At 43.3% G+C, this 12,788-nt stretch overlaps 1 protein-coding gene across 2 annotated transcripts in view; it reads right to left on the reverse strand.

Moving 5' to 3' along the window:
- The window catches only part of SLC25A26 (solute carrier family 25 member 26), an 86,127-nt gene that overhangs the window by 7,355 nt on the left and 65,984 nt on the right, over positions 1–12,788 (reverse strand). For both annotated transcript variants that reach the window (XM_071550293.1, XM_071550292.1), the window contains 3 exons: positions 11,180–11,249; positions 3,135–3,199; positions 1,835–1,908 (listed from right to left, as the gene is read on the reverse strand). In XM_071550293.1, coding sequence (XP_071406394.1) covers positions 1,835–1,908; positions 3,135–3,199; positions 11,180–11,249 — 209 coding nt within the window. The remainder of the gene's footprint in view (positions 1–1,834; positions 1,909–3,134; positions 3,200–11,179; positions 11,250–12,788) is intronic.

Below are 12,788 nucleotides of genomic sequence, written 5' to 3' on the forward strand. Positions count from 1 at the left end.
TTTTCCTGGACAGAAAGGGATGCGAAATTTCTTGGCATGAAGCAGAGGGATTTACTAGGTGCAGACCAGGAAGCTGAGCCCTGTGCTCTGGTTTTAATAAGGTGGCAATAAGCAATGCGTCTTTCTGCCCTCAGAATTCCTCCCCTTCAAGCACGAGATTTATTAGAGGAGTCATAAATCATGTCATGTTGCAACTGGCCAAAAAAGCCTGACATTTTTATTGTTTTTGATTAATAGATTTATAATTGGCAGCAGGCATGGCAGCCTCTGAGTTTATTTTTCCCAAGACTTTCTTCCTTTTCCTCGCAGCTGATGCAGCTTGGCCTCCTTTACACGTTACTTTTTCTCCAGATCACTTATTGTTTTGATTTCAGCTGAATTGTGTTCCCTTTGGTCCTAGTCCACGGGTACTATCTTTAGGCAGAGTTTAATTCTGGGCTGTTTAGAAAAGGGCACTGCTGAAACACTCTGAAAAGAACACAAACATTTTTACTTTCTGCTGTTGGCTGGGGAAAGGGGGAGGTTTCCTTAGCCAAATCCATGCCTGTTCATGCCCTTCAGAGCACAACTGCCACCAGCAGATGATGTGGCCTCACTTCTCCCATTCTCTTTCAAAACATGCCTTAGAGTCCAGCAAGCCATGCAGGACCCAAAACTCATCTACTGCCCCATCACCTCAGAGAGGCAAACCTGGGACAATCCCTCTCAGTGCTGCTGGGGGGCACAGCTGGACACCTTCCTGGAATTGGTGTTCAGGAACTTCCTGCAATTTGTTTTGAATTACTTCCCACATGTGTAGAAAGGGGACTGAACTTCTATTAGCTGGGCAAGCAGAGCTCAGATGTTCAGAGAAAGCTGTCCCCTGCAAAGCTGTGATGTGCTCGGTGCTTTGGGAATGGTTTACAGAGGTTAGAACAGTGCCCTGAGAGTACTGGCCACAGCAAGTGGGTTAAAAAGCTGTGAGAAATTACAGGGAAAACATCCAGGTAAGGCTTCCAAAAATCTCTCCCTTTCTCTTTGAGGCCATGGGCGGGTGGGACACAAGCCCTACTAAAGGAAGCAGAGGCTGAACTTCATGGGCCGGAGAAGTTGTTTAAGATGTATATTCACTATGAGTGGCCAACAACTGGTATGAGTCATGCACTCAAAGGGAGCAAGGTGGCATAAATGAAGCAGGCAAAACTCAACTTATAAGCCTGTGACACCTCCAAATGTTCTATAAATGCTGGCAGAGGAATCTGTGTTCCCACACCACTCCAAGGTCAAGGGAGCAATTTACTATCTCAGGACTGAGCAAAGTGAAGCAGTTAAGAGTCTGGATTGACATCATCCCAGACTGTCACAGTGTCATAAATTGCTAGAAGGAGGAAAAGACTGTCAATAGGGAACATGTGACTCCTATGCTGGTCTTCCCTGGCATCTCAGGTAGGGGATTCACACACCTCAAGAGGAAGCTCTAGTCTCACTGCCACAACATGTGCATGCCTCAATTTAAATGGATACAAAACACATTCACAGAGAAAAGTCCATCACAGGTTTTAACACAAAGCCACCCTTACCTCTAACACCTGGACCTGTGCTAAGAGATTTGTGCCATGGATATACTTCCAATAATGCCCTGTTTCTGTGCTGTTCCATGGACACTGTCCCCAGGCAGTGCTATTGCAATGACACCACACCTCTCTGAAGGACCTTTCTTAGCTACCTGCTCCCTGTTCAGGTGTACAGCAATCAAAAGTCTTTTTGACAGTATTTAAACACAAGCAGACCATCCCATCCTCTCCCATCCCTCAATACACAGAGATACAACACCTGAGATGCAGCATGTTCTTACCCTGACAGGCCTTGTGTCCTCCAGATGTCACCAAGAGCAGTCAAAACATTCCCACTGGCAGTTCTGGAACCAGCCTACACCACAGAAAGAGAGATTGGACACTGTTGGCAGAGGTTTAGAGCTTAATAAAAACACTCTCAGAGCACCAACAAGTGACTTGCTGCTCACTGCAAGAGGACAGCATCACTGAGATTTAAAAATAACAATCCCCAAAGCCTGAGCAGTGTATTGCATGTGAAAATTGCCTTCAGTGCAAACCAGAGGACAAACAGCAGGACTACAGACAATTAAATTGAATGTGTGATCTACTTTGTGACGATAACTAATATAAAGAAGCTGTTTCAGTGGTCTCAGAACCTCTTAAAGGACCCTCACTCCCTTACCAATTTTTACCTGGCTGCTCAGGACAGGGGTAGAGACAAACTAAAACCAGTTCTTACAGTTCTATCACCCACACTATTGAAAGACAAAGAAGCAGCAGCAGATACAACCCAGCAATGACAGACTCACACAGCACATGGTGAGCTGTGTGTGGCCTGGCTGGGGAGGTGCATGTTATCAACAAGCTACACCCCCATACTGAGAGACAGGAGCAACAGGGTAAAAACCACCCATACACCCTCCAGGATGCCTGTCCCTTGCCAACACAACAGCTCTTTTCAGGACAGGGAAAGGCTCTAGGAATATCAGCTTGCTGAGGCCTTTTAGCTTATGTGGCTGTCAGCTCTGCTCTGGGTCAGCAAGAGGATGGTGGAAACATTAGACCCACTATCGATTTATAAACTTAGTAAACTTACTGATCTTATAGGCAATCTTCCTTCTGCCCTGGTTGGCAGATGTAGGCCATCACAATCTCTGTGGCTTAAAATTTTAGGATACAAAATACAGTGCCAAGCCTTCCTCAAAAAAGATGTACACACACACACACACACTCTGAAGCCCAAAAGTTATCAAAACAACAGAGGAATAAATCCCTGACGGGCAGTTTAACCTTGGGTGTCTGACTCCGCAAGGATTTTCTCTTAAAGATACTGCATAAGACTCTGGAAGTCAAGCACAAGCCAAAGCCTGTTTCAGACAAGTCCTTTGGGAAAGGACCAGAGGAGCAATTCAAGGAAAGGAACACAACAATTTCATTAGCTCTGCATACAGTGCCTGTTCACATCTAATCCTGCCTTTGAGGACAAGAGCAGAAATTCTTATTAATAGGTGCTGGATTTAGTTCTGTAATGACCCTATAGAAAGCCTGGAACTGCCCAGGCCATTCACCTGTGTGTCTGCTGGACTCCTTTGCTCTTACCTTTGCCAACATAATTCTTGTCTTTGCTACATCGAGAGGTGTGGTGACTGCAGCTGCAAATCCACCTGAGAAAATTAAAATACCAAACACAAGTGAGACATTGTTGGGTGAATATGAGTGCCACACTGCCTATAATTCCCAGGGCTGTGGTCAACAGTGCTCTGTTATTAATGCCTACAGCATGTTCCCTCACGTCAGAGCCCAGGTACATTTGTTGAGGGTCTGTACACAGAGTGTTTTGTTACTGTGTGTTGACTTAAGAAAACAGCTCTATACTAGTTAACAGTAAATCCAAATATCCCCAGGGAGACCACTGTCCTCTTGTTTTGGACTCTACACATATGAACATGGGAAGGTTGTAAGGGTAATGGATTCCACTTATAACACCTACAGCAAGTCTGAAAGGAAGAATCTGCTTACTTATTTGAAGAGATGGGACAATACACTACTCATAATTTGTTCATCCTTGAGAATTAAGTCTGACCATTCAAATGGTAGAAAGATAGAATGATGCTTTGCACCTGAAACACTCAAGCTCCAGGGGCAAAGCTAGTCAGCAGATACAGACAGACTGGACCTGGAGCTGGGACTCTGTTTCAAGGGAAAAAGACAAACCAGTGTTTGGGATGGAGCTGATCTCCAGTAAATGAAATCAGCTCCACTTTAGATAATGACAATATGAAGCTGCCCAAGGGTCTAAGAAAATTGTTAGAAGTCTGCTGCCACAAGTGCCATCTTCCCCTTAGGGCCATTTTTATTCTCTCTAATCACTCCCAAACTTCACCCTTGGAGCTCATTACTTTCACTTGCTGCAGCCAGCTCAGCTGTGACTTTCCTCCTGAAAGCCAGAAATCCAGCTTATCCATCTGCATGTCTCACCCACAAACGTGTGTGTATGTCTGGCTCCATATTTTAACCCTGCAGCTATAGCCTGGCCTCTTGTGCTATCTAGGGACCAGCTTTGCTGCTTTTTCTCCCAGGATTTTATTCCCTTTGCCTTACTTCTCCATCCTAAAATTAACTCTCTTCTCTCCTCCTCTGTTCACAATGTTTCAAGGAAGTAACTCACGCTGAGGAAGAGCCAAAGAGAAGGAAACTTCTAAAATGCAGAGCTGCAGTAAGGGAAGAATGAAAGGAGAAGAAAAGGGGGGGAGAAAAGAAAGAGACATGTTTTGAAATCTTTCTTCTTCCTCCTATTTTTTTTTCTCTGGAACTTGTATAAATCCTGTATCTGCTACAGCAGGGAACAAACTGACTCCAAAGACTGAAGCTTACACAGTACCCAGGGAATAAGCTAAAAATAATATATTTTCTGTTCCAAGTTTTGTGGAATGTCAAAAAATTGATCTCTCTTTTCTTGGGATGGGAGATGGGAAAAAGCATTTCTTCTAAAATGTGTGAAGTAAGGAAAAAATCCATTCTCCCTGCTGGCTCGTGTTTTTACCTGCATCTCTCTCTCAATCACCTTAGGCTTGGACGTATTAAACCCCTGTTTTATGGCAGAGGAGGCTGGGCCAGCTGGCACCCTGCTTGACTTCTTACAGTTAATTAAGGAATGTCCCATGACAGTTCAGGAGATGCAGTAAGGCACATGTGCAGGCCCTGGATCTCAAACAAGAATAGCAGGAAAGCAGAGTGAGTGAAGAGCCCAAAATTCCTGGTTTAGGAGCAGCTTCCGCTCCCGTAAGGTCAGCCCATGTGGTTCACTCTGCTGGAACCTTTCCAGCAATGGTACCTCACTAAAAAGCAGGAAAATGGGTTGTATTTGAGAAGTCAAAGCAGAAACTATGAGCAAGTGAAACTAAATTCCAGTCCAGAATTCTTTTTATTTTGAGCCAATTTTTGAGTAAGTGACCCAAAGGCTTTGAGAGAATGGTCTGGAGAAACTTTGGTACTCATGTCTGCAGTGTATTTTTAGAAGGGTAAAAATAATCTACATGGAAAATAGAGGCTTTACAAGACTGGATGTAGAAGCCCTTCCTTTGCCCACAGACCAAGATAAAACAAAACAGTGAACCACATGGCTGTCAGGCCTGCAACAAGAACAAAATCTCAAAGCATCACCCAGCTATAGTGTTGATGGCAACACTTTAGTCAGACTAACTTATGTCCCTTATCAGATCCCTGTAACTTTTCAATGCATTTTTTCCTAAGAGTTTCTTACTGGCAGCAGTTTCAATCTTGGCTGATACACTGATTAGAACAAACATAATTCATCCTGACACAATGTGCCCAAATTCTTATCTGAAAAGTTTCATCAAGGCTGATTGGTTTTCATTTTTTTCCCAGCTGACATCTGGATCTTTCCTACTCTTTTATTATTAACATTTTAATGTTTCTTTTTCCATCACTGGGAAGTATTTGGGACAGATTTACCAATCAATTCAGAATGACAACAGTAACAATAAAATGCTTCATAAGCACAACAAGGAGCAGGACAGCGGCTAAATTAAAAGCAAGTTTGTATATGCTTGACAAAAACACAAGATTAAAGCTAGCATTTGTAGGGAACTGCTTTTTATTGAAGGCAGTGAGTCTGACAAAATGAAGTTGCTCCAGCCTTAACCCTAAATGTCCAAGGTAATTTTAGAATGACCTGTTCAACATTAGTGCACAGGTATCCAGGAAGAGGCCACAGCACAGGTACTGCTCAGTCCCACCTACTCTAGCTGGGTAAAGGAAATTAACATGTGAGTGTTTCCAATCATCAGATTAATACAACAGATACAAACTAGCACAGTCAGAATCTACTCATTCAAAATAGCAGGGCTGTGCACTGCACTAAAACACAATAGGGCCCAACAGATCTTTAAATCACTTCTTATTTATTTAGTCATTCTACTCCTCCTGTCACTGAATTCTCCAAGAGCTGCCATATAAGGCTCGAGTCTGCTCAACTAGTCAGTAACCAAGAAAACCATCATAGTATCAGGTGGGCAAGAAAGGCCCAGACACATCCAGCCTCACACTTCTAATCATTCCAACCTCTCTGCAGAACTGACAGAGAAAAAGGCACCTTTGCAGGCAGTCTCTGTCCAGACTCACTCACCAACTCACTCCTGGACAAGGCTCCTTTTTCCCTTGCCCTAGAAAGATCTGGTGAAGAGTTGGGCTCAGCAAGTAGGCATAAACATGGATTTTCACATGGGAGAAGGCTCTTGGCTCATTAATACTTCTAGCAGAGTGACAAATTCCTCCACTGGGAAAATAAACCTTCACTCAGTAGTGGGAAATTCATCACCCGTCTCCCAAGAAGTTACAATGGTCACTGTATATTCACACACCAGCTGAGCTCAGGGTGTTAAACAGAAAATCCCTCTGCTACTCACACTTTCCCAGCGACCAGTTCTTGATGGAAGTGCTAGTGACATCTGCAGAGAATGGTTTACATTTATTTGGCAATAAGAATAAAAAGTCTTGAAGATTAAAGGCATTCCCCTAGGTTCCTGCTGGCATTTCCTACCCTTTTTAGGTGTCATACCCAAATAAAAGCATCAGAACAGTGAAATATTTCACCTGAGAACAATGGACAACCCTAGGTCCTCTCAGTAAGGCGGCTGCCTGTAGAATTTGCTGCTACAGGAAAATGCTTCACAGGTACTTTGACACAATCCTCAAATAAGATCCTATAAAGGGAGAAAGACAAGTTCTCCTTCAGTTCCTGTATCTTTATTGTCCGTGCCATTTTAACGTCTCCTCACATGTTCTAAAGGGTCCAGGGAACCCTTCTGGCCCCCACAGGGGTTCCTCCTGATTCTGTGTTCCTGTTACCTGGCCAGACCCCTGCTCTCTCTTCTGCAACACCAGCCCAGTTCCAAAGGTCAGGCTTATTTCAAAAGACAACAACTTGCACTTGACTAATGTCCTTGTTGGAGTTAGATTGTCTTAGGAAGAGAAAAAAATCCAGGTCCAAGCTGTACTATGGCTTTCTTCAGTATTATTTTCTGTACAGTCATCTGAAGGTTACCCAGGACTGATTCAGGATCGAATCCCAAATCCTGTTTGAAAACCTCAGTGGCTCAGGTCCAATGCTACACCTCACAGCATCCTCTTACACTGTCTGATTTTCAGCAGTCTTTTTCAGAACTCTTCAATCAATAAACTCTTACTTGAACTTTTATTTTATTGATATTATGTTATTTTTTTTAAGAGGATGTCTATTCTGGTCCTTCATCAGTGTGGGAACAACACCTGCCAATGGTAAAGCAAAGTGACTCCAGAACCTCTTTAGATCTCAGCAGAAATACCAAGACAAAGCACTGCCCCCTTAGAGATTTAACCAATTCAGGGTTAGGAGCATGGTCCAAGCAGACTCTGCAGGGAGATCTTGAGAACTACTCAAAAATTTATTCAGAGCTATAGAGTTAAAGAGGCTTTTAGACACAGTGTGTAATCTTGTCAGAGCTGATTAGATCAAAACAAAAGTGATGGGAAATCCTCCCTGTTAATGTGCAAAAAGCTCTTGTTAGTGCGTTATGACTCACTAGACTTGCACTTCCATCCTCAGTGACTTTGTCACCACAAAGCATTAATTATTAATGTTAAGCCACACCTTTCTCAGACAGGGAGAAATAAGGCATCTTAACATAGGCAATTTTCAATCTTATCAAATGGACATTTAGGTTCTTTGACAAGCTGGAGACCTCCAGGGCAGCTCTTTGCTTTCCTGACAGCTAAAATACGATGGATTTCCTTTCCACTGTCCCATATCCTTGGAGGGCACACAGGACTCACCCAGAAGTTGCCCTGGGACAGCCTGTCCTGGTGCACTGCAGGGCTGGGGGGCAGAAGTCTGGCCAGGCAGCCCAAGCCCAGAGGAGACTCGAGAGGGAAGCACAACCACAGTCATGCCTGGCCAGCCCACAGCACAGGGACATCCTTCCCTCCTCCGCCTCCATCCCGTGCCCAAACCTGGGCTGGAGTCCCAATAGCTCAGACATGAGGCAAGGTTTGGTTCAAACACAACCTCAGGCTTAAAACATCCTGCAGATCTATCCTTGGGTTCTTCCCCACTGGCTGCTCAGGTATCACCTTCTCCCACTCCCTGACTGCTCCAAACATCTCTAGTTAAGACACCAAAGATGATGACAAAGCTGGACAAGGCCTCAAGGGATTAAATTATTAACAGATGAGCCAGAGCAGATTCCAAATCTCTGGTATCTATGCTCGTGCCTATTATGTTTCTATAAAAAGCCTGTGGATCACATACATACATCTTACACATCTGGGCTCAACACAGCAGTGTGGGGCCTCTCACAGCACTTTGGCTGGAACTGCAGCCATTTCACAGGCACTGGCGATGGAATTCAATGGATTGTTGCTCTTCTGTCTTCACCAAATAGTTACAATTTAGTTAAGAACTAACCAATGCACACCGAAACGTGTGTGTGCCATAAAGAAAAGCTAAACAGGACTTTTCTTTCAGTTTGTTTCAGCTTATTACCCTGCCCCTCAGGACATCTAACATATTTTTAGAAAGTATTGAATTCAAGAAAGAACACAGAAGAAAAGTGTATCTGTGTGATTTCACCATCCCACTACTTACATGATGGCATTTGACAGCTTCTCTTTCTGTGAAAGTTGTTTTTTGGACTATATCCTTGTTTTAAGGTCTGTAACATGAAGATTTTAAATCACTTGGATGCACACATCCATCTTGTTTTATTCACAGGTTACTGGTGAGGTTTTGATTTCTTTTGTTTTCGGGTGGAAAGAAAGGGATGAAGAGTTTTGTCTGGTTTTGGTTCCCTTGTTTGAAGGTATATGTAGGTAGTTAATAATTTTTAACTGTGGAATCCATTCTTTAGAAAGCAGGAAATTGTTTTTCCACTGCCTCCCCTCGGCAAGAAGGCTAAATATTTTCAATGAAGTAGAATGGATGCAGTACCAGAATGGATCAATAAGCAGGGCCTGACTGTTACATGTTTGCAGAGGGAGGCAATGGAGACAGAGGCGAAGGTTCTGATCCTAAAAGAGCTGCACCTTGTGAATTTTGAAGCAGGTCTTCAAAGGACATATAGGAAAGGAAGTTTACAACATTGATGGTGAAAAGGAAAGTATAGGGAAACAAAACAGAGAAGGAAAACCAGGCTGGAGGAAGTGAAGCTGGAAAGATAACCCAGAGAATATTAATCATCACCAATTACAACGTGATCTACAAAACAGGACTCCAGCTCTGCAAAGATTTGGCCTTGGGGAATAGAGCCTGTGAAGGCAGGTAGGTTGAACTGTCTCATCTCCCACCACCATGGCCCTGGAAGTCTCTGTGCTGCTCCAGGACCTGGAGTCTCCTCCAACACCAGGTGCTGGGTCTCCCCAGCATGTGCCAGAGAGCAGTGAGCACAAACCCATGCGCAGCCGTGCCTCTGGAAGCTCCTTCTGCAATATTTCTGCTAGAAAAGGAGCAGACACTGCTGAACATCCACTAAATAGGAGCAAGTCCAAGCACAGCTGGTCAGAATCAAGACACAGAAGGAATTGGAGGCACTGGGCTAGATTTCCAACTGAGGCACCAAATTGGACTTCAGGAAATTACTCTGAAAGGCCTTGGGTAAATCAGATAACCTTTCCAGTTCTCTGAACATGCCTGAACAGTTTTTGTATCAATCTGACTGTAAAGAAATCAACTGAGGTAAATTAATGATCCCCATCACACCTGCAGACATACAGATTGCATTTTAAAGCATTTTTTAGTCTGATAGCTTGATTTGTTTCACAACAAAATGAACAATCTGGTTTAATTGCTCTGATTTTGTGTGCACTGATTGATGAAGTCAGTGTAGAATCCTGTAGAGGGATTTTAAGCAGAATAAAACTCCCTTCCCATTCAATAAACACAGAAATTACAGCTGGACAAGATCACAAGAGGTCATCTAAAATATTTCCTCTGTCCCAAATGGAATCAGTTCTACCTAAACAACTCCCTCACTGCTCACACACCCAATCTACTCAACAGTAGAGCAGCTACAGCCACAGTCCCTTCCCTCAGTTGTGCAGTTTCAGTGCCCTCCAAAATAAAGCCTCAGTCTCTGCAGGAATTCTGCTGCTATTAATACTTCATTTCCCATAACACAACTTATTTTTAAAAAATTACATACAATGTAATGGCTCTGACTCTAAGTTATCAAAGAACAAGCTTTGCTTTTGATAATCTCTATTTCAAGAAATGCTATAATTTCTCTTTAAGCAGGATTTATTTTTTCCACATATTCTGTTACTGGTTTGGAATCTCAAAATGTATTTTAGCTCCTTGGGGAAAAGCTCTGGCTATCCATCTCTTAACTACTAATCTGTTTTTTCTATTAAGACAGTCGAGCCCCTCCTCCCTCAAACTTGTCAGCTATACTGATGAGTCATTAATTGATTTTTTTCCTCCTTTTTTTTTTTAAACAACTACAGTAGGCTAAAATCAAGCAAGAAGCCTACTGAAGAATTCAATTAACTTCTGGCTCATTTGGTAATAAATATTGCAGTATTGTACTCTGCCACTCTTTATTCTTGTTCTAGTGTCTGGAGATTGCCCAGATGTTTCATCCTCTGGGTTTTTTGGTGAGGAAGGCTTTTGCCTCTGGGCTGAGCAGTGCTCTCCTCTGCTCTCCTGCCTCCAGTTAATCTACATGGCTGTCAGAGCTGTCACATGAATGGTGAATCACGGCCTCTCACTGCAATCACTTCGGCCCCTGGGGAAGCACTGGGAGCAAACAGCTGCACAAACCCCCACCCAAGCAAAGCTTCTCCTGGATGAGGAGTTTCCAAATCAACTTTGAAATAATCACAAAGCCTGACTGACAGGCTCCCCGTTTTTAAATAACAGAAATTTGTCAAAAACAAATTGGTTGTCTTTCAAACAGACACCCTGGTCGAGTCTTTTTTTTAGTTCTTCTCTTTCCTTTGCTGACTTTCCTATTTCCAAATAACAACTGGACCCATTTTCTTCTAAACAAACTTGAATTACAAAGGAATGTTGTTCTGCTATACTTAATAGATTTGCACATTTTTCCCTTTCTTCTTTAGTCTTTCCCAGTATAACATATAATCCTTTGCACCTGCAAAAGCTCCACAGACTGCTGACTGCCAAGAATCCACCACGTGACCCTGCTTCCATGACCAGAGATCCTGTGTTTAAAGAGAAAGGAAAATAAAAAGTTATTAAATGTTTGAATCTATCTGATCCCCATGTGAGTTAACTCGAAGGATGGGAACTTAAGTGAAAAGCTATTTTTGTGGCATTTTTCAGTGATGTAATAAGTGATTTTTCCCAAGGAACTTGTGTACTTCAATGAGCAGATGGAGTGAGAGAGATGTCTGGAACTGAGGGCTTGAAGCAAATTGCTTTCAGGGAATTCATATGTATGTATTTAAGCCTGTGGCCATGCAACTTTGCAAATATTTTGTGAATTTATTTTCTTTTTGGCAGATAAAACAATGCAAAGCAAAACACTGAGAGGGGGGCGGCAATGCACGAACCAGTATCAGCTCAGCCCAGATGTACCAAGGCTCCCATTGAAAATGAACAGTCCCCAGTACCACTAGACAGAAGTCCTGTTTGCTCCCCTACATTTCTTAAGCCAAACCTTCCCATCACACTGCCAAAAAACCTCCATCGTTACAAAATTACCCTTATCACTCCCATTATATCCCCAAGCAGGTGTGTCTGTTTTTCACTTGGCGTCCTTAGGGACCACACACCCTCCTCTGCACAGCCCCCACACACCCTGCTCCCAGCCCTCAGTTCACAGCAGCATCCAAACATGCACCTCTGGAAGCACCAGCAGAACTGTGCCTCCTAAAAGCACCTTTCAGGAGTCACCTCACCCAGCCTGATGAGCCCATTCAATATTGGCAACAAGGGCCAGCCCTACTGGGAGGGTTTTACTGCAGCATTTAAGGGCACTGAGTTGTCTCCTCTTCCACTCTGCTCCATCCCCCATTCCCATCTCCTCAAACACTTAATGCTGGAAGCTCTCTGGAGGAGAGGTTTCTGGTTTATGGTGTGAGGATCAGCGCTGAGCAAAATGGGATGGGATCCATGGCCCTTTTGAGGACTACCACAGAGAAATCAGGAATTTTATTTTATAGCTGTGGCCTTATCCTTCTTTTTAAAGTCATATTACTTCTATACTATAAAATTTTCTTAAAAGCAATTGGATAGCTGTGCTAGGCTGAGACATTGCTCTGGGGCTGCTGGTCTTTGGTACAGCCACTTTCCACTGGAGCAGGAGAACTCTTCCCTCGTTTGCTGACTCTCCATTTAACACATTGTCCTCGTGACTCACTTATTCCAACTTGGCTGGTGGTTATATTTCAGTTGAATGTTTTAAAAATCAAACTGTTCAAGCAACAATGGCCAGCCACAATGTTGTTTGGTACCCTGCCACAACTAAATAGCTGCAGCTCTGCTGTACGAAAGCACTAAAGGGATTCCAGCCCCTTTAATGCTAGCCATTCTTTTCCTGGTGTTTTCAGTATGGGATGCTGTTCTGCGTCACCCACAACAGAAACTCATTTTCATCTCATAAATAAATAAATAGGGATTCATAATTCTTCAAAACCATAATATGCTTTTCTGGAATAACTTACAGTCTTTTGGACACACAGCTCTCTCGCAGCTCAGTCCTGCTGGAGGAGGACACACACTCCCTAAGACAAACAGCA

Source organism: Pithys albifrons, chromosome 3 (genome assembly GCF_047495875.1).
Source record: "Pithys albifrons albifrons isolate INPA30051 chromosome 3, PitAlb_v1, whole genome shotgun sequence".
In the NCBI taxonomy this organism is placed as follows: domain Eukaryota; kingdom Metazoa; phylum Chordata; class Aves; order Passeriformes; family Thamnophilidae; genus Pithys; species Pithys albifrons.